General features: G+C 35.7%; 3 protein-coding genes across 3 annotated transcripts; all 3 read left to right on the top strand.

Annotated features, from left to right (window-relative positions):
* The first annotated feature begins 3,483 nt into the window (after positions 1-3,483).
* Positions 3,484-8,749, top strand: LOC103999018 (bifunctional protein FolD 2). Its single transcript, XM_009420647.3, has 5 exons — positions 3,484-3,647; positions 3,757-3,940; positions 7,587-7,744; positions 7,870-8,082; positions 8,295-8,749. Exons 1-5 carry the CDS (start codon positions 3,555-3,557, stop codon positions 8,523-8,525), a joined length of 879 nt encoding a protein of 292 aa, XP_009418922.2. The 5' UTR covers positions 3,484-3,554; the 3' UTR covers positions 8,526-8,749.
* Positions 8,750-9,137: 388 nt separating this feature from the next.
* On the top strand, positions 9,138-16,742 carry LOC135580919 (uncharacterized). Its single transcript, XM_065093574.1, has 9 exons — positions 9,138-9,377; positions 10,260-10,421; positions 10,861-10,940; positions 12,722-12,775; positions 13,181-13,453; positions 13,549-13,611; positions 13,722-13,790; positions 13,945-13,990; positions 16,442-16,742. Exons 1-9 carry the CDS (start codon positions 9,356-9,358, stop codon positions 16,501-16,503), a joined length of 831 nt encoding a protein of 276 aa, XP_064949646.1. The 5' UTR covers positions 9,138-9,355; the 3' UTR covers positions 16,504-16,742.
* Positions 16,743-18,548: 1,806 nt separating this feature from the next.
* On the top strand, positions 18,549-19,148 carry LOC135598121 (protein RALF-like 33). The gene has a single exon (XM_065091660.1). The coding sequence runs from the start codon at positions 18,577-18,579 to the stop codon at positions 18,928-18,930; it is 354 nt and encodes a 117-aa protein (XP_064947732.1). The 5' UTR covers positions 18,549-18,576; the 3' UTR covers positions 18,931-19,148.
* Positions 19,149-24,500: the final 5,352 nt, after the last annotated feature.

Raw genomic sequence — 24,500 nt, 5'->3', positions numbered from 1 at the left:
TAATAAGTAAAAAGACTACATGTCAAGTCACACATGTCATCACTCACGTGATTAGCTTACATGACATCTATGACTAGCAATACGATGGCTACAAACATACATATTCTTTTAAAGTGAATGAAAAAAGAATATTATTTTAGCTTCATTACAATCTTATGAAATCAGTGCACTAAAGAAAGAAGTTAGTACTTTTATGTCTTATGGTAAATACAGGGGTGAATTAAAAATGGATGGTCAAGTTTTAGCTCTAGTAGTAGAGGAGAATGAACAACACAAGGAAACACTAGTAATCATGAAACAAATCCTGGAGGAGTTTCAAGATGTTATATCGGAAGAGATTCTACATGACCTTCCACCTTTGAGTGACATCCACCATCACGTTGATCTTATTCTAGGGGTTGTCCTACCCAATAAGGCAGCTTACAAAATGAATCCTAAGAAGCATAAAGAACTTCAAAGGCAAGTGGATGAGTTGATAGAAAAATGGGTTAATTTGGGAGAGCATGAGTCCTTGTGTGGTTCTAGCCTTATTGGTGCATAAGAAGGATGGTTCTTAGAGAATATGTGTGGACAACCACACCATCAACAAAATCATAATTGACTATTAATTTTCCATTCTAAGGTTAGATAATTTACTTGATCAATTATATGATGCTTCTATTTTAAGATTGATTTGAGGATGGCTATCACCAAATAAGAATGATGCCGGAAGATAAGTGAAAAATAATATTTAAAAATAGAGAAGGCTTATATGAATGGTTGGTTATGCCATTTGGATTATCTAATGCTCCTAGCACTTTCATGAGATATATGAATCATAGACTTTTGTTGTGGTTTACTTTGATAACATATTGGTATACAATAAGAGTGAAGATGAGCATATAAATCATCTTAAGATCTTTTTTATTTTGAGATAGCAAAGACTTTATGCTAATTTAAATAAGTATGATTTTTTTACTCATGGTGTTTTTGAGATATGTTATTTCGAAAAATAAAATCATGATATAGTAAAGTAAGGTAGAAGCTATTCTTAATCGGCCAACACCTGCTTCATTGCACGATGTGAGGAGTTTCCAAAGCTTAACTTATTTTTACAAAAAAAAGTATTAAGGGTCTCTGATTTATTGTTGCTCCAATCATCGAATGCTTAAAATATGATACATTTAAATGGACTTATGAGACTACTGATGCTTTTAAGCTATTAAAAAGAAAGATGATCGAAGCTCCTATCTTAGTATTACCTAATTTTGACAAGGTATTTAAAGTTGAATGTTATGTAACTAATATGAGAATTGGTACTATTTTGAATTAAGAAGGAAAACTTGTTGCTTTTTTTAATAAGAAGTAGATTGATACAAGAACGAGATATTCTACCTATGATAAGGAGTTTTATACAATTTATCGAGCTTTATCTCATTGGAGTCAGTATCTTCTTGCTAAGCCATTTGTCCTATATTCTGATCACTTTATTCCCTATAATAAATCAAATGATGCATCTCATATTACTGATTTATATTTTAAGGAGATTGTTAGATTGTATAGTATTCTAAAAACTATTATGTTTGACCGAGATTCAAAATTTTTGTAATTTTTAGAGAACTCTTTGGAGAAAGCTAGGTACTTCTTTCAATCTCAGTAGTTCACATCATCCACAAACTGATGGGCAAACCGAGGTGACGAACAAAAGCTTAGGAAACTTACTTAGAAGCTATGTTGGTAAGAACATTAAGTATTGAGATCTCATTCTTCCATAAATTGAGTTTGCCTACGATCATTCCATTCATCATAGCATTAGAAAGAGTCCTTTTGAGGTTATTTATGGTGCTAATCCTACTGGTCCTTTGGACTTAATCCCTCATTTTATAACTAAGTAATTTAGTGGAGATACTAATGAGAGGGCTAAGCAGATATTGAAGCTGCATGAGGGTGTTAAAGCAACCATTGAAAAATAAAATGAGAGATACATTTATGCTATCAACAAACACAGAAAACATATGTAGTTTAATACAAGTGATTTGGTCTGGATTTATCCAAGGAAGGAGAGGTTTCTACTAGGCAAATTTGAAAAATTGAAACAAAAAATTGATAGTCCATTTAAGGTACTTAAGAGAATTAACAAGAATGCTTATGAGATCGAGCTATCTGAAGATTATGGAGTGTCCCCAACATTCAATATGGTTAATTTAAGTCCTTTTTATAATTATGTTGATGGAACAAATAAGGACTTGAGGAGAAATCTTTTTCAACTAAGGGAGATTGATATGAGAGTGCCTAATTTACTACATTCAGCTTGTGTGGATTTTGCTTATCCTATGGTATTTTCTATAGCCCACAATGTTGTCTCATTATCTTTAACCTAGCCCACTCAAATATGACAGCTCATGAACATATTTATTAGACAAAATTAAAGCTGTTTTAATGTGTTTTTTGTCGTGACTAAGGAATGTATTAAAAGGGTTTGTTACTAGTTGTAAAATACTTAATTTCTTAATTCCCTATGAATGAATGGTTGTTTCATGCACCAATACTTATTTTAGTATTTTAGGGTTATAAATGAGTTTATAAATTGATAGTATTGACAGAAACTCTCTTGGAGTTCTATCTAAAATTCGGTATCTCTTGAATAGAGTACTAAGTATTTTGTTTTCAGTTTTGTATTCTTATTTATCTTCCTTAGGGCGATAAACTTTCTGTATCCCTTTGTGATTGTAAACTTGGTTGTGAGCTATTTTCTTAATTTTATTGAAGTATTATCGTGAGTTCGTTCCTTTTTAATCTGAAGAACTTATTTCAGCAATTACAACTATACAATCGACTTTATTTCAAAATCTATTATGTATTACCCCGGTATTAAGAATATCCGCTTTATTTCCCAATAGGATATCAACTGAAAGCTCCAATAGATATCTACCAAATTTAAGCGATGTGAAATGTTTGATAAATTGGTGCACAATAAGAAAGATCTTTTCCTTTATCTGAGATATATACAGAAACTAGTAAAGATCAACATAATTCGACCGATCCTACACCAAAGATAGAGTTATTTAAGAGTTGAAGTAGTATTGGTGGATCAAAGTTTGACTACTTAATAATAATAATGAAGAGCAGATAAGAATCAAAAGATGCATTACAATTGAAGCAAAAGTGAGAAAATATAAGATTCGCAAAGGTTTCGACGGGGACGTCGAAGAAATAAGTAGGGAAGAATGTCATAGACAAATTTTTACAAAGGGTGTTCGATTTATTGTTTACATCTTTCAATTTTACCTATATTTTACATAACATATAGGAGGTCCTACAGGTTACATATAATAGAGATAAAATTATGGATTTCTAAAGCTAGTTTGTATTTCAACCAAAACAAAAAAGAATATATATATATATATATATATATATATATATATATGAATTGACGAGGGCTTTTATGTCATTTGAGTGCCAAAATCTCCAATTTACCATTCAGTGTACCCCATTTGTTCCCCCTATATTCTCCGATCGGCTTCAACTGCCTAATCTGGTTCCTCTCGTCTTCGTCCATCCAATAATTTTCATCAATGGCGACGATTATTGACGGCAAGGCCATCGCCCAAACAATCCGGAACGAGATCGCCGACGAAGTCCGATCCCTCTCCCAAAATTACAACAAAGTATCGATCCGAAACCCTCCGCGCCGTCTCCAGTTCGAGCTCTCTTGGATCGATTTCTGTCGATGATTGATTGCCCTTTCTTTAACTATTTTTGGTTGGAGAATCGCAGGTGCCGGGGCTGGCGGTGGTGATCGTGGGCACGCGGAAGGACTCACTGAGCTACGTGAGCATGAAGCGGAAGGCCTGCTCCGAGGTGGGCATCCGGTCATTCGACATCGACCTCCCCGAGCAGATCTCCGAGGCGGAAGTCATCGCTAAGGTTCATGAGTTGAACGACAACCCAGATGTCCATGGTTCACCCTCGAGATCTGCTTCTCTCTCTCTCTCTATCTCTCTCTCTCTCTCTATCTCTCTCTCTCTCTTCTCTCTCTCTCTCTCTCTCTCTCACACACACACACACACACACACTTTTCCTTTGACATTATTACTCTGGAACTGGCTTAGATATAGAAAAGTTGCTATTGAATCTTTGCAATGCTTCTTGGTTATTTCCGAAATTTTACTCTACATGTGTTGATATGGAAATGACCTTGTGAAAATACAAAGCAAAGGGTGCTAATCGTTTTGTGGCATTGGAACTGGGACGACATTTTAGTTCCTTGTTCGAATGGAAAGTTGTTCTGGTTCTCCCTTGAACATTGTCCTACTTCCTCTCAGTTTGCTGCTAAATTACTGATTCAAAAAGCCAATTTTGCTGTTAGAATGAGTCTTCTATTCGTTTTTATTAGTTTTTTATTATAATGATGTAAAGGGCGAATTTTTGCAAATGGAAAACTAAGCAAATTGTCCTACTTTGGCTAATCAACAAAAGTAAGTTAAAAATGTCTGAAAATTGTCTAGTAAGCGGGGAGGCTCCATTATATTTTTCTTGCCCGCTACTTTGGGTTTATTTATATGATACTTGTTTATTTAGAAGGCACCCTTTCTCATTGGATCTGGAATGTGTACTTTAAACTGAGATGTTATTGAACTTTCTGTATTGCTTTATCAAGAGAATTGCTAACTAGTTGAGAAATGCTAATCGAATGCAACGGTCTAGGTGGTTTCTCGAGCTTTTTGGTCTTGAACTTTGGAATAAAGGATAGAGGTATTTGATGTCACAGTTAACAAAGATGATTGAGAAGAAGCAGTTATTTTGTTAAAGTCTCCAATATGTTTGTCATAAATCAACAATGAGATTTGTTAGGTCAAGTCACTCTGTTGCATATTCTAGCTTAATAGAAAGGAAGATAAGGGTTTCTTGAAGATCATAGTAGATGACTTTCCTTTTGAGATATGTGAATAAACCATTTCTACGGAGATGAGAGCAACTATAGTGGGATACATTTTGATAATGATCAGATGTATTTGTTAGTGTTACTCAGAGATATTTAAAGCTCAGATTAAGTTGATGTTGTTTTCTTAAACAAGTTTTGGTACATTATATTGTTTGCATGTCTGTCATCAAATTCTGAGATGTTTGATGCTTCTCTTCTGTTTTTGTGTTTTACAAGGATGAACCTATTGAAACAGCAATGAAACAGAGTTGTGCATGAGTCTTTACATGTTTTTCTTGAGTTGCTGTTGTAAGCATTTGTCTAGGCTTCAAGTGCACAGTTTAACATGAAGCAAAACTCAAATGTTGCATTCAAATATTGTGTTCTAGTAAGGGCTAAGATAAACTCATGTTTATTAGACTATGAGAGATGCAACATTGTAGACCAGAACCTGAATGTTCTGCTTGGCGATTGAGCACCTTTAGATCTTTCTTCTCTCATTTGCTCCTTGCTCAATCTTAATTTTAGAAATGTGAAGGAAAATAGTTGGTACCACTAGCCATATTTTGTGAGATAATTTCTTTATAGAGTTTGGTGTGTGTCACTGGAGTGAATATGAAATATCACTTCAAAAATTTTTTCAATTACAGTTGGTAGATTAGCTCCAGTAGGTAGTCTACGACAGTCTCTTGCATTTTGAAAATGTTAATTCACTACAATTCATGATATATTGGGGAAAACTAGTACAACGTTGGTATGTACAGGTTGTAATTCAAGCAAGTTGGCTTGCTTGATTATTCTTGACTTAAAGGCATTCAATCTGAACCCCATCCATTTGAAAAATGGGTTAGCATGTAATCAATCTGCACTAACTTGTTTGGGTCATGTTGGGTCCAGGTTGAATTCAGGTTAAAATTTAAAGTACTATATATGGTCTAAATTTATTTCATGATGCCTTGACATTTAAACTGGCATCAACTATATATACATAGTTTTAGATTACAGATCCTCAACCTCAAGGATTGCTTTTTTACTACACATAAACTTTAGGTTATGTAGGAATCGGAGGTGGGATGTGCATGCCCGCAAAGACAGAGAGGTTGATGTGGAACCAATCTTATCTATCTTTTATTCAAATAAATTTGATTAGTTTAGAGATTATTTTGCATATCATAAGTTGTCACATGACAACATATTAAATAACCTGATCGAGTTTCCTAGTTTACTCAAAGAAGAAGAAAATGTGGAAAGAATTTGAGAAAAATCAAATTATGATTGTAATTGAAGATTCCAAATCTTGATGGAAGATTTTGTGAAGATTGATCTTTAACAGGATGGAAGTATATCAATCAAGAATATTATCTTCTTTAAAGGGAAGATCAAATCATATATTTGATTTGATTCAATTGTAATTTTTTTATTTTGACGTTTTCCTTTTCTTTCTTGTCCTTAGCCTATGAAAAGGGGCAAAAACATTGTAATGCAAATAAATTAGAAATGGATCAATGACATGAGTTTTTTTCTCACCTTAAGTGAGTGAGTGGTGCGAGGCCACATTTTTCTGATGTCATGATTCCATCATCTATATGTGAGATGTGCGGGGGTACGAGGTCTTTATCCTGGGAGTATTATCCCTGAGCCGGAGCAAGTCTGATAGTTATCCCTTTGTTTTCCTATTATCTTTTAGTTAATATCTTCTATTCCTCTTTTATATTCCTTTATTATCAAAAAAAATATTCTGCCGCTCTCGTCCTACATCAGAGGTAAAGAAAAAATGTGAAGATTTGAGACCATAAACTTATCTCAGGCAAGCCTAGTCTATAGCAAGCCTAATCTATTTCAAACAGGTTTGGTTGTCAGCAATTTGCATTAGTCAACTTAAAATTTTATTGCTTGTGTAGCTTATATATAACAAGACAAGATCATTCTTAAGGAAATTACAAAAAATCCATCTTTCAGAAATGTTCTATTATTCCTTTTTAACTTTTAGAATTCTTGCTGTATGATCTTCTGCACTTTATTTCTGAGCTGCTCTCTATCTGATAACTCTTCATTGTTAATGCCCAGAAGGACTTAGTTGCAATACTTCATGTTTTGCATGGTCTTCCTTGTCTGCCATTTTGCCAAGTCATCTTATATTGAATCATATACCACATCCACTGCATCCAATAAATCGAATACATGACAAATCTGTGGGGGGTTTTCTATCAGTCTGTAATGTCTAATGAGCCACATCAGGCAGCAAATTGCTTCAACATGAACTTTCCTAATAAATGATTATATAAATCAGCTTTGGTGATTTTCTATCAGGACACACTCTGTTTTTGAAGGAATTGCTTTTCGGATCCTCTATGGCATGTCTTCAGCCTAAAATGTAATGTTTTGGTTGTTTGTATAAAATTTAAATATTTGTTGTATGTGTTTATTTTTTAGTATACATTTTGGAGTGACATATGCATTCATTTTTACACTATCTGGATCATCTCAAGTTAGACCTGGAGATGAGTCTTCTCAAATTACACTATTTTTGCCCAGAAAGAAATTCTGTTGGGTCTTAATCTAGTTAATCTCAATCCTTATCATGAACGTTATGGAGCTTAACTATATTTTTATCACATCATGTTTTTCAGCTGTGACATTTTTTAAATTGATTTGAATATAAGCATTTTTGCTGGATTCTCAGGGATTCTTGTTCAACTTCCCTTGCCAAAACACATAAATGAAGAGAACGTACTGAGTGAAATCAGTATTGAGAAAGATGTTGATGGATTTCATCCTCTAAATATTGGAAAGCTTGCAATGAAAGGTAGAGAGCCATTGTTTCAGCCCTGCACTCCAAAGGTACATTTAATCACAAAAAATCATGAACTAGGTCATCTTATGATATGAAAAATTTTCATTGATGCCCAAAGATTTAAATTTTGGCATCACATTATAACCTCCGATACATGCATTTTCCTTTGCAGGGATGTCTTGAACTTCTAACTCGCAGTGGAATCAGCTTAAAAGGAAAAAGAGCAGTTGTAGTTGGTCGGAGCAACATTGTCGGGTTACCTGTTTCCCTTCTTCTTCTGAAAGCAGATGCAACTGTAACCATTGTTCACTCCCGCACTCTTAATTCTGAAAGCATTATTCGTGAAGCGGACATAGTCATCGCTGCTGCTGGACAAGCGAAGATGGTGAGTCTGCCATTTAGTACCCGAAGAAATTATGAACCATATGTCGAATGTTTGTATTATCATATAATGCCTTAAAGCATTATGATTGATCTGATAGCCAACAAACGAGGGACTACAGGACAGCCAAATTGTTTAGAGGCTTAACCACTTGTTCTACAAAGGAATGATGTCTTAATTACACATTGCTAAATTTTTTGTTGTGTCCTTTTTAGATCAAGGGAGACTGGATTAAGCCTGGTGCTGCAGTTATTGATGTCGGGACCAACGCCATTGATGATCCAAGCAGGAAATCAGGTTACAGGCTTGTTGGGGATGTAGATTTCGAAGAAGCAAGCAAGGTGGCCGGGTGTCTGACTCCGGTTCCTGGTGGCGTTGGCCCCATGACTGTTGCGATGTTGCTTAGGAACACATTGGATGGCGCTAAACGTAAAATCGTGCAGTAAACATGTTTTCTCTCTATGGCAATTCTGTTATTGTTGTACACTGCAGAATGGACCGTTTTTAAAGGCTTAATTGCTATTTTCCGTTCCGTGGCTATAATTGTGATCAGCCATAAATCCAAAGAAAAACCATTAGATGGTCACTACAAACTATCAAGTGTTAGTCAAATCTAGGTTAATTGTAATATCAAGTCTTATAATAATATTCCTAGTGACATTATTATGCATGATGTCCGTTCAACTTCTTGATCTACTTAATTTTTATTTGCACTTCTAGATTTCATCTTTAATGATTTTAAGTCCAAAATATGATACATTCATTGTACACTAACTATCAGGCAATAAAAGAAATTGGTAAATTTAGTAGGATTGCTCCGTTTATAATGACAAGATAAATGGAGCCTAATCATCAAAATCGATCTCCGATGTCAAAATAAGAACAGTCAAATGAACATTTGATCTCTAAATCTCAAGAAAATATGATATCGAATTCCAAAATTAGTACTCTTATCTATTTTTTTCGTCTTACGAATTAGAAAAAGTCAGAAATTGTATAAATTATATACGAAACTACGGAAACTAATCGTGTCTTCGTAATATAAGCCGCGTCGTGAAGTGGCCACCACCAGCGTTTCTCGGATCCGTTGCGTTTCCCCGCTCGTTTCGCGATCGCGACTGAAGAGCGGGCGGAGAAACCAGTGCGATCAAGGGCGGAGATGTCGAGGGTCCGACGCAGCGCCGGTCTATTTCATCAGCTATACTCTCTCCTTCTCTCTCTCTCCTCTCTCTTCCTTTGATCATCCCAGATCCGCGTTTCCTCCGAGGAATCTGCGATGGCTCTTCGATTGTTCCCAGGTAATCTCTCGACGCCAGTCCCTTTTCTTCTTCCATCTCCTTGCCACGGTGGTTCTTCGGCGCCGTGAGTTCTTCCGTTCTTGAAGTGTTATTTGATACATTGGAGTCTGGGTAGGGAATTTACGCGGCTTTTTCTCGTTTTCTTTTGAAATATTGAGTTTTCTTTCTTCCTTGATCGGTGATTGTTAAAAACAGCTAGGGTTTTCCTCTTAAGTGAGCAAAGTTGTAGAAATGGTTGTTAGCATCTATAAAAAAGTGCATTAAGAAAGAGAAAACGTCTGATTCAGAAGGAACACCAAGAGAAACCAGTGCTTGATAACAACTGGGTGATTAATTATCAAGATATGGAGATAATATAGGGCCAATTTTGCGGCAAGAGATTCATAATGGCTTATGTCTATTTCTTTGTCTTGTATATTTGAGCCTGGTCTCCCCAGATTGCAGACTCATAAATTGAATCCAAGATTGACTCCCATTTTGATTAGTTGTTGAGTTTTATAACACTCTTACCCATTTTTCCAACGATCTAGTTGTACGTATGTTTATGCATTGCCCGAGATGTCCATGAGTGGCTGATGGGTGACATTGAGATCCATGCATGATCACTATGGGTGGTGGGATTGCTGTCTCATGTCTGTTGTGTGCAGAGGAGTGGAACCCGTTTCCATATTTTCCTAAAGTCAGGGTTCAACACTAGTTTAATAAGTTGATAGGCAGAGAATAGTGCTGATGCTAGGTTAAACACTGGCTTGGCTTCATTATTTTGTCAGTTGCAAGTATTCTTTGCAATCACCTGGTGTTGTTCTTTGCCATCTTTTATCAGCTCATCAATGAAGAAAGACAACATTTATGATGAATATTTGCATTACTGTTTCTTACTAGGTGCTTCTAAGACAATTTTGCAAGTGGACTCTTCACTTAATTCGAAATCTTTATTATGGAGAGTTCCTGAAGAACCTCAAAGACTCATCTCCTCAGGGGCATTCCAAAAACAATTTCTGCATGTAAAGGCCTCACAAAATACATCATCCTTGACTACTAATGGTAAGTGATGTTCAAGTCCATATGCATGTACAAAAAAAAAAAAGTATATATATATATATATATATATATGATGTTTCTTGCAGTTAGCTAGTTACACACTAGAACATATGATTTATTATCTGAAGATTACTAGAGAAAAAAAAGTTAATGCATGAAATCAATGATATACTTAAGTGCCTGGATTGTCAGTTTCGGTAAGAGCTAATATATATGAGAATTATACTTGTCAATTTGGAAATTTCATATTATACTAACAAGTATTAATTCTCATGATTGATTAAAATAGCTGATCGCTTGGCCCTATTTGCTTCTTTTTGGAAGTTTTGTAACTTACAAATGTTTATATTATAACTTATTAATTAACATTACAACTTTACAAGTTGATAGCCATGTGCAATTCAGACAATCTTGATACTAAACTGTGCTTCTCTAAATGCAGCTGATATAAATAAGAAGAATGCAACTGCAACATTGCGGAAGAAAAATGTTTACAAGTCAACATTTCCTAGTGGATTTCAGGTCAAAGCTTTTTCTGTCTGTTTTTAAATATATTGAAGGGCTTCTGCAAGTATGGAGTAATGTAATTCATGATGCATACAAGATGATCCTAAGACTTCTTTTTCTACAGATTTCTATGTGCATTTCTGTTTATGTTATTAAAATCAGATGGGGCTGGTGCTGCACTTTTTAGTTTTTACCACAATGAAATGTCAAATGTGTATATCAAATATAACCTAATCTCAAATAATGAACATTTGGCCTATCCTTGTATTGATTGACTTATTATTTCTTGATTGTGCTCATTGTTATCATACTTGCATCACCATGAATGCGGAACTTCTGCATTTTCTTTCCATTGCCTGTTTGTGGTGCTTGGTCCTTTTTCTTTAAGTCTTGTCCATTCTTTTTAACAGATCAAATCCCTTCTGATTAGAACATCATTTATGTGTGCAATTTGTGCATCTCTTTTCATGTATGGAGTATTGTTTTCATGTCTTGATGCCTTAACATATGGGAAGTAAGTCAATGTTGGTTTAATTACTTCCTAGTGGATATTTTATCTTGGATTTTCAATTGTTATGAATGTTCCAATCATGCACGTTGATGAATTACCTTGTGTTAAAACACATATTTTAAGAAGAAAGGATGGAAGGATTGCCAGATTTCCTGCATTCGCTCTCATATTTAGTCTGAGAAGAAACTGTAGGCAAGTAGAGGTTTGATAATATGTCCAGTTGTCTCATGGGTGTCTTTTTTATCATACAAACCTTCAATGGTAAGCTTACTCTTCTCAACTTTGTTTGATGAAATTCTCCTCTCCTGGTCCGATTAGAGAACATTAAGGCTAGAACCTACTGTTTGTGACTACAAGGTACATCATTTTCAGTATAGGATTTCATGGTCTTGATGATGGACCAGTTTTATATTGATGCCTTTAAAATTCAACAATGCATTTTAAACCTTTTTATTTGTTTGCTTCACTTGTGCCGAACTTCTCAAACCATACCACAAAAATAATTTTTTTGGCTGACAGTTACCAATGACTATGTAACTACATACCTACAAACAATGATGATTTGTATATGCTTCTATAGGATTCTTGTGCAAGTGTAGCTTGTCAAATCCTGTGAGAACTTATATGCTGGAAGTATCCTTGATGCTACTGTAGCCTATGTTCTATATATAGAGAAAACTTAACAGCTGGAAAATAGAATCTCAATTACTTATTTATATTGAAATTTGTTCATCTCTTATGTCTACTAAGGTATAGGGTGGTGCCCGAATGATGCTATTGGATACTCTTACCATATTTCTGGATCCAGATGCTGCACTAAGTCTGTTATATAGATCATACAAGGATAACTTTCATCACATTATCTTTTTTTTTTCTTTTTCATTTTGGTGGCATAGCGCATTATTCATACAGAGTTTTACTTCTTTTTCTTTTTTCTACAATTGTTATTCAATATTAATTTCTATTGTAAGAAACTGCATTGTTCCTTTGACGTGATTTATCAGCTGATTGATGGCGATTCTGTTTTAATACAAAAGAGAGATTCTACAACAAAATTTTCCAATTTACTTCTCTGCATTTTGATATCTACATAAACACTGGTACCACAATTTTGGACATTACCTTTGCATTTGAGGCCACTTCTTATGAATGGATGTGCTCTAAGTTCATGTTTAAAGGATGTAAATTGCTTGAGATAGACTAGTTAATACTAGAAGATTTTCTCTCCTGTGAATATGTTTCATGACTACTTTGAAAATCACCTAAATTGCATATTCCATTGCAGACGCTGGTTGAGGAGGTATGTGACCAGACAGATGTTGCAGAGCTCAAACTAAAGGTACCTTTGACATCTTAGGAAGACAATTCTTGCATCAGTATTGCATTGCACATTCTGATTGATGATCATTATAGCGAGAACATTATCTGTTTGTTGTAAGCCACTTGAGTACCTAGAAGAAATTCTACATTATGTTATTACTGTTTCCAGAACCTTCTGTTGTTGATTCATGTTTTGTGCTTGTTCTGGAACGGGATTTACTTTTTGGGCATATTACCTTGCTAGCATCATATTGCAACTAAATTTCATTTAGATTGAAAAACCTATAATTTTGATAATCACAGTTTTATGTTAGGGCTATATGTGAAAGGTGGTTCCATGAATTTTGGAACTTAGAGCTAAAGATAACAAACAGTTAGCCAATCAGCATTAAATCTCTAATTATTGCCATGGAATTTTCTGCAGGTTGGTGATTTTGAAATGCTTCTGAAAAGAGACACAGGAAATTCAAAGGCTCCAATTTCAGTTTCAGCTCCTATTGAGTCACCTACTACTGCACCACCAATTCCAAGCAAGCCAATGGTGGAAACTATTTCTTCTCCCTCTCCTGTTGCGGAACAGGAATCTGCTGCAGCAACCTTCGGTTCATTTACCAACACCTCTGCAGCAAAGACATCGAAGTTGGCTGCTTTGGATGCTTCTGGACAGAATGCATATGTTCTAGTATCATCATCTACGGTTTGCATCACTCATATGAGCTGGTCTATTTTCTACTTTTATGTAATGTTCCTATGAAATTTCTTCACAAAAATGTTTGCCATCTTCCGATTTAGGTTGGTTTATTTCAAAGAGGAAGAACATTGAAAGAGAAAAGACAGCCTCCTAGCTGTAAAGAGGTTCTCTGACAATACAAATCTCATGACTTGTTATTTTCTGTAGCCACATTACCAAATAAATTTCTGCAAAATAGCTTCTGTCAAATGATCTTATAATTCTCGAATAATAGGGTGACATCATCAAAGAAGGGCAAATCATCGGTTTCTTGGATCAATTTGGAAATGAACTTCCTGTTAGAGTGAGTTGCCTTTCTTTACTTACTGTCATGTTTTATGTTTTACTGAAATGTTGCCCATAAATTATTTGCATGGGTATGATGCTACTTAAGAAACCAGTGTGTTCAAACAACTTCATGGTAGTGCATAACACCTTCCTTGATTTTTTTTGTGCAGTCAGATGTTGCTGGAGAAGTATTAAAGATAATCTACGAGGATGGAGGTAAAAATCAAGATCCATTCACAAGAATTCATTTATATTTGATCATACGCAAAACTCTGGTTGTGCTTGCTATTTGCTGGCTAGACCTAAGTTGCCTATATCTTCTTGGATTAGAATATGAAAGTCCATGACAACTCTTAATGTTACCCTGTTGATCATTCACCATTTCAATTGATCAGCTGCATACTAACATTCTTGGAGCCAGGCGCCATTGGCCTCCTCCCTTCCCAGAAGAGTCCAAATTAATCATAATACATTAATTAATTTGCTTCTGTATTGGTTATCTTCGATTTTCTTTGGCTATTTCTTTGAATTAATTGCTTGCTACTGTTTCATTGATGATCTAACTCAAATAATCTCTACTCAGATACAAAATAAAATGGTGCAGACATTGCTCAGAAATAATTCCCTTATTCTGCTTATATGTGATTTTGTTCATTAGAGCACGATAATGAATCAAGCATGATAACATTCCTCAACTCTACCCCTTTTCTTAAATATCGGTATGAACATAGTTACTGAGGAATTTTGTGTAGACATCTCTGTAAAGTTGAGTATGCTAATTTTTTCCTGTCAAACTGAAATTTGCCAATATAGCTGTTGAATCCTTATTGTGATCAGATCCTGATTGACAGTTACAGTTAGTTAATTTGCCAATGTAGCTGTTGAATCCTTATCGTGATCAGATCCTAATCAAGAGTTCCAGTTAGGTAAGGTAAGAATTGGAATAACTCAAGCAGGGCACAATTTTCACTTTTGCCCTTGTGGCTAATCAAACATTCTATCCTTGACCACTCAGAGGTTCATGATAGAATCTTGTTATTCCAAACACCTCTCCTTAATCCTCTTCTCCATTATTATTTCTTTTGCCATTAGATATGGTTCCTCACTGTTGTTGGTTGGCAATAGAAAGCGAAAGCAACTCATTAACTGTGCCATTTCTTTCCTCACACTGCTCTTATTCTCTTAAAGCAATAATGATGAACGAACCAATGCCTGGCCAAAATTACATATTTTACACCACTGCACCAACTCCTCTACTTTCCTTCTCCCTCCTATTATGTCCATGTATATGGAACATACATACTAGAAGCAAGATATTGAAAACTCGAGTCTGTCAAATATGGTCATGCATATCTCTGAAGTTTGAATTTGAAGATGTAACTTGATTTTCTTGAGATCTGCATCATGCTCAGGTGCCCCCTTAAAGACGCATGATAATAAACTTGATCAGGTGTCCCTTGTTGCTAACCCCCCACCCAACTATATTCTCTATACTGCATAGAGAACAAATTTGAACACCAACATCTACTCTCTCTCTCTCTCTCTCTCTCTCTCTCTCTTCTTCAATCATGCTGCGGCCAACAAAATTAATGATTTCTTTTTCTACAATCATATCTTTTTTCTTCGCTCCCTCCAGTGCTGTAAGACCTAAAAATCCTTTTTTTGTTCTCCGCCAGCCAGGATAATGTTGCAGTAGGACATGCATGTGGCTCTCCAAGCCTTTTCTTTTGTTGCCATTCAAGTTGAAGGCGACACCTCTGTCATTTTGTCATTCACTGACCCCTAGAATTACAGTTTGTAACTTCACTATGAAATAGCTTTTCCATTTTAGTTTTCTTTAATAATATGGACTCCAACCACTTGCGAAAGATGCAATTCTCTTTGTAACAGTTTGACATGCAGTAATTTCCTTGCATAGAAGATCGTACCAGGAAAACGTAAGTATGTTAAGACTTTAAGATATATAGTTCAAACAAAAGAGAATCTTAATGTTATTGTTATGCAAACATATGCTTGAATGCCGCTAACTAAAACATTTAACAAAAAGAAGGAATGAAACGATGTTCTTTATTAGCTTCGGAGATTGTTGGTACTGATACCCATACATGAACACAATTTTCATGCAAGTTAACTTAGTCTCGACTTTGCCTGCCAATTAACTTAAGCTATCTTCTAAAGAAACCCACGAGAGAAACATTTAGGTCAAAGATGAGGGCTGACAGGAAGAGACTTGCCATGGATTCAGGATCACCAGCTGAAATAAATATTGCATTCATGGGAAATGACGATTGCTGATGTGTTGCACAAAGGGATAGGGAGTGTGGCTGAAAGAGGGCCATTTATAGTTCAGAACATCCCATAATATGGTTGATGGCTAGGCTAATGTGTTGGATTTTCCAGGAATGCTTTGGGTGTTGGAGAAATGAGTGAAAATTTTGAACTCTCCTGATTTTGTCAATTACACACTTTTGGAGGAAGAAATTGTAGATGGAAACACAATATAATTAAAGTTCAAACCACTTTGATGGGATTGTCTCTGTTTGGCCTCATCTTGTGAATGTGATTTTACTTACAATGTCATTTTCATGTTTGTATTTCCTGTAAGCATATTTTTGTGCTAAGATGTTTACTCGTATTTGTCTGCTAACCAACTTTCTCCCCTTACAGAAGCTGTTGGCTATGGTGACCCACTTGTTGCCGTTCTGCCATCATTCCATGGGATAAAGTGAGTCAATTTTAGTGAAACTCTCCTATGCTGACATTTTTTTGCTGAGGAATTCATTCAAGAGTGCTTAAATCTTTGAATCCTTCGTAGTAAACCCATAATTCTAAAGTTATTTTGATTGTCAGAACCAATATTCTTTTTTCAGATCTGGGATATGATGTTTCTTTTTGTGTACTGTTGAGTCATGTCATGATTTTTCAGTAAAGGATATCAATATATAACGCCATAAGAATTCACTTGTCACCCTCATGTCTCAAATTCTTTTACCGTTCCTCGTTTTAAGTTGAAGCTTAAGACTATGGTTTGATTTCTCTTTCCACTGCCCAGAATACATGTTTGTGAGTTTATGATCAGCTGATAATATATGATTATTCATGAATCTCGAAGATATTTATGAACACATGTTGGTGAGTTTATGAACATAAATATATATCTTTTTGCACAAAGATTAAAAAAAGAGAATTATAGTCTCCGCGGCTGAAAGTCAAGTTTTCATTATTTATTTCCTCTACAAAATGTTTGACGACCATGATGTCATCATCATAGTTAAGTCGCTCTTTGTTTCCAGGCAGGATGTCAGTTTTATCTCTATAAATATAAAGGTTAATTTATATGCTAATGCACAGACCACGGAGGGTTTCAATTTTACCAATAGAGATGGAGAACTGTTTTCACGACTTGTGCCAAATGAACAACAATTTTAAATAAGGATGTGAAGAGGAGGATGCATGACGGAGGTAAGAGGTATTTGAATTCAATTTTAATAACATTTAATATGCGGCATTCCAAATCACAAGCACGCACGTAACTGTAAGTTGCTTCCGTGCAGACAACTAACTGCTTGCAAGTGAATTACCTATGGCCCCAAAAGGACTCTTCCAAACTTGTTATGATAACTTACACACACACACACACACCTTTTTTTTTCTTATTTCTCTGTACATATTTTCGTTTCCAATAGTAACTTAACATTAGCTCAATCAGTAGTAGATGGTGTGAAAGTCGGATGCCTACTCCATAGTCTATGGCCAGCTATGGTTTTCTATTTCTCTTTTAAGATTATACCAACCATCTTAGAGGTCTTTTATCGTGCGATTTGAGACCACTGTATTTGTATTTGGGTTTATGGTTAGATATCCAGAACGATTATACGTTCATTTCGTTAAATCTGAAAACAAAATTCTTTTATGATGTCATTCCGAATGATGAAAAAATATTATCCGACAGGTGAGATGTCGATCGTTTGACGATGAGACGTGATGATGGAGTGCCGAGAGTCTTTCACTTATCATCTCTATTTCAATTATTAAACAACTTACGAATTTAAAATAATTTTTTATTCTCTCTCATACCACTTATATTGTTCCAATTATAATAAAGTGGTCTAACACTAGATGAGAGTAATGCAGTGCAGCATTAAAGACGCGTGATAATAAACTCGATCAGGCGTCCCATGTTGCTAACCCCCCACCCAACTACTTTATTCTCTGTACCGCGAAGAGAACAAATTTGAACACCGACATCTACTCTCTCTCTCTCTCTCCTCTTCTTCAATCACGCCGCGGCCAACAAAATTAATGATTTCCTTTTCTACAATCATTTCTTTTTTTCTTCTCGCCTTCTTCCTCCGGTTCTCGGCCAGCCAGGATACTGTTGCTGTAGGACATGCATGTGGCTCTCCAAGCCTTTTCTTTTGTTGCCATTCAAGTTGAAGGCGACACCTCTGTCATTTTGTCAAGCGGTACAACTGTCCCTAACTCCATCACAGAGAGACTCAACCCATGCTTTCATCCGTTCGCCACTTGTTCTTCTCGACATCAACATGTGTAAACCCCATACCCCATACTGCTTACAACACATTACATCAATGCATCATATATATATATATATATATATATATATATATGCACGACGACTGGACCGGCTAAAAAAATTAGGCTGAAAGGTCACTGCCGTAATTTTAGATGACATCGGAGTCCAAACATCAATCCACCTACCCTTCTTAGATGACTCCCCCGCACGACCATATATAACAACTGGAAAGGGTGCAAAGAGGGGAAGAAACAAAGCGATCGAGATGGCGAGATCTTCGGCAGCTCCTTCTCTCATGTCTCTCGGCCTCCTCCTGGTCCTCCTCTCGGCGGCAGCCGCAGCCGCTGCGTCGGGGGACGAGCTCTCCCTGGGGTGGATCCCCGTTCGATCCGGCTGCAGTGGGAGCGTGGCGGAGTGCGTGGCAGGGGAGGAGTTCGAGCTAGGGTCGGAGGTGACCCGCCGCATCCTCGCCCGCTCCTACTACATCAGCTACGCCGCTCTCAGGCGCGACAGCGTGCCCTGCTCCCGCCGCGGGGCCTCCTACTACAACTGCCGCCCCGGCGCCCGCGCCAACCCCTACTCCCGCAGCTGCTCCGCCATCACCCGCTGCCGGCGGTGAAACAAGATCCGATCATTCGGTTCGTCAGACGTGGATTGATTTGTTCTTTGTCGTGTTACGGAATTGTAAACAGCAGGAGTTCCCCTTCTTCATTCGAAATCCGTTTGTAGACATAAACCGATTTAATGAGTAAGAGTTTGGATGTTTTATTATTCTATCTATAAATATATTGTAATAAATATTATTGATCAAAGGGGAATGAAATGCCATTAATTTTCTGCCTGCTGTGGTGATGGTGTGTGTTCGCATGCATCGTCGAGGAAGAGACCTCCACCATGACACTGAGTGATAGCCAGGTTGTCTTCAGCTTGCAGTGAACTGATGACGACCCACGTGGTCTATCATCACGGGCGGCAACATGTTGGGGCACACTATTATTTCCGAGTCGGTGATGTGTTTTTAGATGCGGTGATGGGGGCCTCTTTAGGTTGGTTGTACAGCTCAGTGGTCTTCACCCTTGATGCAAGGAGCGGTGCACGTTAGCCGAACGCGTGCGGCGCAGAATAGCCGCTAATCTTGCGCCAGCCGCGTGGTTTCGTCGGACCCTATTTCGCGGGCGGCGCGCATTGTAGCGCGTTATTTGTTTGGAGAGAGTTGTTTGTTTTTGGCGCATTGTAGCCGACACAGCTGTCTTTCGTCCGTCGATCTCCTTGTCGTGCCCCCACGTCGCGGTGTTGGCCACGTTGTTGCATCGTTTAGACGGACACGCGTTTTTGTGTGCGTTCACGGTAGCACGTTAGCCGATAGGACGATCTTTTAGTCCATCGGTGTTTCCGGCGCAATAGCATAGCCGTTGTTTTCTTGAATTCCGGGAAGTTGTTTATTTTTCCCAAAAAAACATTTTTTTTTATATTTTTAAATAGCATTCATATTTATCATAATATCTGAAATGTTCATACGATACAGTAATTGAACAATCATTAATTATTCTTATTTATCATAATGTCTGAAATGTTCATGTGATGTAGTTGAATAATATAACTAATATAGAAATCTTTCTATTTGGTTATTTTTATTTTTAAATCAATAAAAATATTGCATCTATTAAAATACTATTACTAATATAGAAATCAACCTATTTAGTTATTATTATTTCTAAATCAATATATATTTATTTTTAAATCTTATTTTAATTTAAAAATATTATAAATTTATTCAAAAAATACTTTGATTAAGGAATCAGATTGGTAGAGAGTTTTATCATGAAAAACATTACAAAATGGAAGCACTAATTGATAAATATATAAAACAATACCTCTTTAAAAAAAATTATTTAAAACACTTTTCTCGAAAAATCAACCCCTTTTTTCTAGAGAATTCTATGCGTACGTTAGCATCGTTCACGTTAGCAACTTGATTAGGAGTAATCCTAATCAAGCCCATTCTACATTATGTCTTGTTAAGTTAAACCAAACAACTAATTATGGTGGAAAACATATGTAACATATAAATTCAATCAGGATTTTATTTGGTCAATTCTGAGTAAAAAACAAGGGCAGCTAATTTCTTCTTCAGTTAAACCAAACTACTCATGGTGGAAAACATATACAAGATAATTCAATCAAGCATGGCAAACCAAGATTGCGTTTGATCAAACTAAGAAAAACGAGGGCGAATAACTTTGATTATTTAAGCATGGCATACCTTTTTTTTTTTTTCAAGGTGACAAAAGTGTCACCAAGTAACTTTTCCCCCTCTTTTTAAAATATATTCATTTCAATCAATGCATTCACTTAATATAATGACATATCCAAAATAAATAATAAGTAATATAAATTAAATAATAGGGTGAATTCTTGAGAAAAAAAATATTATTTTCATGAGGTACCTCTTTTCATATTTGTAGGTTGCCATTACATTTTCATAATTCTTGAAATAGTCTTGATATGACATAAGAATATATTTTTTTGTTTTGATTGATCAGTCTATACATCGAACTGAATCACTGATTTTGGACTGATCTACGTTCTCCATTATAGTATTTTTAAATATATTTATAGTATTTTTAGAAATATTATACTTGACCTACAAATCATCCTATTTGTTTACTTTTGTATCTAAACCAATGAGGAGAAATATCTGAATTCCTATTTTTTTATTTGAGTTTGTTTCAATTGGATTTTTAGTTTATTTGTTTGGGCTATAATGTTTTATATAGTGCTTAAATGTTTTGATGAAAGTATTGGAAACATTAAGCCTATTAAAAATTACTTTAATTAATAATATTTTAAATAGTATTTATGTGGGAAGATGAAGATACTTATGAGAATATTAAAAGCAGAGGTCATTCGTGAGTAAACGACATTAAGAGGAGGGGTGAATTAGTGCTTTCGTAAAATTATGATTTTAAAAATTTTGTTCGATCAAACCGTATCAGAAATGTGTTTAACATAAAAATGTTCTACGAGTAATGATAAGTAAATCAGTTTGTAATATGAATGAAAAGCATAAACAGAAATGCAAATCGATTTATAGTCGTTCAATCGTTCCGACCTACGACCATCGACTTTCACTACCGATCTTCTTTTTAATGGACGAAAATCAACTATTATCTTTATAACTCTTTCTCATTTTTACAGGCTCACATTTACACCTTTTTTTTATAATTAGACATCACTCATCCTTTAGAAAACTTCTAATTCTAGGAGGAAGAGACTTACTAACTCAAGAGAGATCATAACTCTTTTTTCTCAAGTACTTTTTTTTCTTTCTACTTTTTTTCTTGCTTACCCAAACAGGAATAACTGAGATATTTATAGACCTCAAATGACTTCAAAAATAGAGCCAAAAAATATCTCATCTCGGGTTTACAAGGCACTGGCGATACTACTGTTTATGCTGGGTGGTACCACTACTTACAGCACTACCAACTGGAGGTACCACCGTCTAGTTTGGGCGACACTACCACTTAGCACCCTTGAAGATTGTGTACTAGCGGTACTACTACTAGTCTAGGCGGTACTACCGCCAGTCTAGATAGTACCACTGCCTGACATTAGCGGTACCATCATTGGGTCTTCTAGAAAATGTATACTTCATACGTTTCAACTCATAGGTGATTCCACTGCCTGGTCTGGTGGTGCTATCGCTTGACCTAACTCTGGGTCATTGAATGAGCCTTCCAATGGGCCCAAATCAGCCTCACTCAGGCCCAATGAGCCCCTAATTGAGTTAGCATGCTAACACCCAAAACAAACTCAATTAAAACCTAGACTATTTTGATCTAGACATATGATTACAAGCATGAATCTTATATTGTCCAGTATGTCATTGGTTAATTCGATGCTTCATTTGAACCTTTAGCGTATCGTCCTCTCCTTCAACGTATTACCTAATCCATCGGCATGTTGACCTCCTACAATATCCGATCTTCTTGGTGCAATGTTCGATCCTTCTAGCAATTCTTTGCTTCTCTTAAGATGTGCAAGTTTGTAAGTTTTTGCTTCTTCTTGAAATGTGCAAGCTAGCAATTCTTTCTCCCCTTTTGTCATTATCACAAAGAAGAGAAAAATATAATAGTACAAAATCTACATCAATATTCAAATAATCATATAAAAGATATCAAAGATAAGTTTGATTTGATGATGGGGTTTACATGTTATAAACATAAAAAGTCATATAAAATAAATAAATTTCAAGTTGTGAATACTGAGAAATCAAGAGAAAAATCAAGATTCATTTAGATAAATTTTCTCTATGGTAAATAGCAAAAAGAAATCTTAGGAGATCAAATGGTAAACAATCTTGATTCATACAAGAGAAATCTCAAGTCATGAATTCTTAGAAATAAAAAAAAAATTATGATCTATTTGGATCATTCTCCTCTTTAGTAAATAGCAAAAAGAAATATAGGAGAACAAATAATAAATCTCATGTATCAATTGAAAGATTTGGATAAACTCATTCAAATCAAATAATCAAAATCACTTTTATAGTTCAAGAGATTCATTAATCTCTTATTGAAAAATTCGATAAGATAGAGATCGAGAAATTTTCAAGAAAAATATATTTTCTTTTTTTTTTTTATTTCAATTTATGCGATTGATTACATACAAGCATGCACATGTCTTTTATGTAAAATCCATGCATCATCATTTAAAATAAAAAAATAAAATTTATCATGACAATCATCAAGATCAATAGTATAACACATTAAAGCATCTTCAATCAATAGATTTGATTTGTTACAAATAATTCTAATTCCAATAATCTTTTCTTTATTATTATTGTTTTGGCTAATGAGCTTTGTGAAGTGTGTTGGATCTCTGGTCATATGTCTTGAGTATCGACTATCAAGATATTATCTTTTGCTCATAGCTTTTGATTATAGACATTTCTATGAGAAAGATAAGTTTGTTCTACATACAAATTTAACTTTGGGGCCCTCATTAAATCAGTTAATGAGTTTATAGACTAATAAGCATTTGAGAAAAGTGATGTAAGAGAAACTTCGACCATAAAAAGGTAAATTATTGAAGTAGGAGAATCATACATTGGGTTGAAGAGCATCATGTTAGAGTTCAGGCATCGGGTCGGAAGGATCAAGCATTGCGCTAATAAGATCAAATGTTGTGGAAGGTCAATATGCCGATGGATCAGGCAATACACCAAAGGAAATGACGATATACTAGAGGATTGGACGAAGTGCTTGATAAACATATGACATACTAGACAAAGTAGGTTTCATGATTGTAATGGGTAAATCTTTATCGAAGTCGTCTAAGTGTCTAATTGAGTTGGTTTTGGAGCGTACCGATGCTACCTTGATTAGGAGCACATTGGGTCTTAACCAGGGCTGAATTAGGTATGTTGAAAGGATAATTTAGAAACCTAGAGTTGGGCTAGGCGGTGGTGTTAAGATCGAGTTGGCACTAAGAGGGGGGGTGAATTAGTGCCGCGGATAAATCATGTCGGTTTAAAAATCTCGTTCAATAAAAAATGCTTTGATAAAGCATGCATAGGAAATACTTAAATTTGAAAGCATACAAAAGCGTGTAATGATAAAGTAAAAACAAGTAAGGTAGTTTGCAGTAAAGGTAAATTACACAAATAGAAATGCAAACTGAGTTTTATAGTGGTTCGATCGTCGTGACCTATATCCACTCCCGATTTCTCTTCCATCGAGGCTACCGACATCCACTAATGGTCTTCCTTCAATAGACAAAGACTAACTACCCTCTTACAACCCTTTCTCTTTTTCATAGGTTTAGGAGACAACCCTTACAAGCCACTCTTTTATAAGTAGTCCCTCGCACATCTCCCTTAGGACTAACACTAAGCACTAGGAGGAGGGAACTCAAAGTTTTGGCAGAGTTTTCTCAGTTTTTATCTCAAGAATTCTTGCTCCTTTCTTGCTGCCCTAGTGGGGTATTTATAGGCCCCAAATGGTTTAAAAAATAAAGCCAAAATTTTAAATTTTTAGGTCTTCCGGGTATGGGCGGTACCACCGCATGCAGCTTGACATTGGTGTTGGGAAATCTTAGGGGCAACATCACATGCGCAGCGAAAGAACAAGAAAACAAAATCCCCGATTCCCAAAGAGTTGTTCGTCATCGTGCGAAGATTGGTGC

Source organism: Musa acuminata, chromosome BXJ2-1 (assembly GCF_036884655.1).
Source record: "Musa acuminata AAA Group cultivar baxijiao chromosome BXJ2-1, Cavendish_Baxijiao_AAA, whole genome shotgun sequence".
Classification (NCBI taxonomy): Eukaryota; Viridiplantae; Streptophyta; class Magnoliopsida; order Zingiberales; family Musaceae; genus Musa; species Musa acuminata.
This window is presented reverse-complemented; position numbering and strand designations above follow the sequence as displayed.

Excerpts from the sequence above, each read along its gene's own strand:
- LOC135598121 (XM_065091660.1), top strand. The coding sequence starts at position 18,577 with ATGGCGAGATCTTCGGCAGCTCCTTCTCTCATGTCTCTCGGCCTCCTC.
- LOC103999018 (XM_009420647.3), top strand. The coding sequence starts at position 3,555 with ATGGCGACGATTATTGACGGCAAGGCCATCGCCCAAACAATCCGGAAC. Across the intron at positions 3,648-3,756 it reads TCTCCCAAAATTACAACAAA|GTGCCGGGGCTGGCGGTGGT; the intron begins GTATCGATCCGA and ends GGAGAATCGCAG. Across the intron at positions 3,941-7,586 it reads CGACAACCCAGATGTCCATG|GGATTCTTGTTCAACTTCCC; the intron begins GTTCACCCTCGA and ends CTGGATTCTCAG.
- LOC135580919 (XM_065093574.1), top strand. The coding sequence starts at position 9,356 with ATGGCTCTTCGATTGTTCCCAG. Across the intron at positions 9,378-10,259 it reads GGCTCTTCGATTGTTCCCAG|GTGCTTCTAAGACAATTTTG; the intron begins GTAATCTCTCGA and ends GTTTCTTACTAG. Across the intron at positions 13,612-13,721 it reads AGCCTCCTAGCTGTAAAGAG|GGTGACATCATCAAAGAAGG; the intron begins GTTCTCTGACAA and ends CTCGAATAATAG.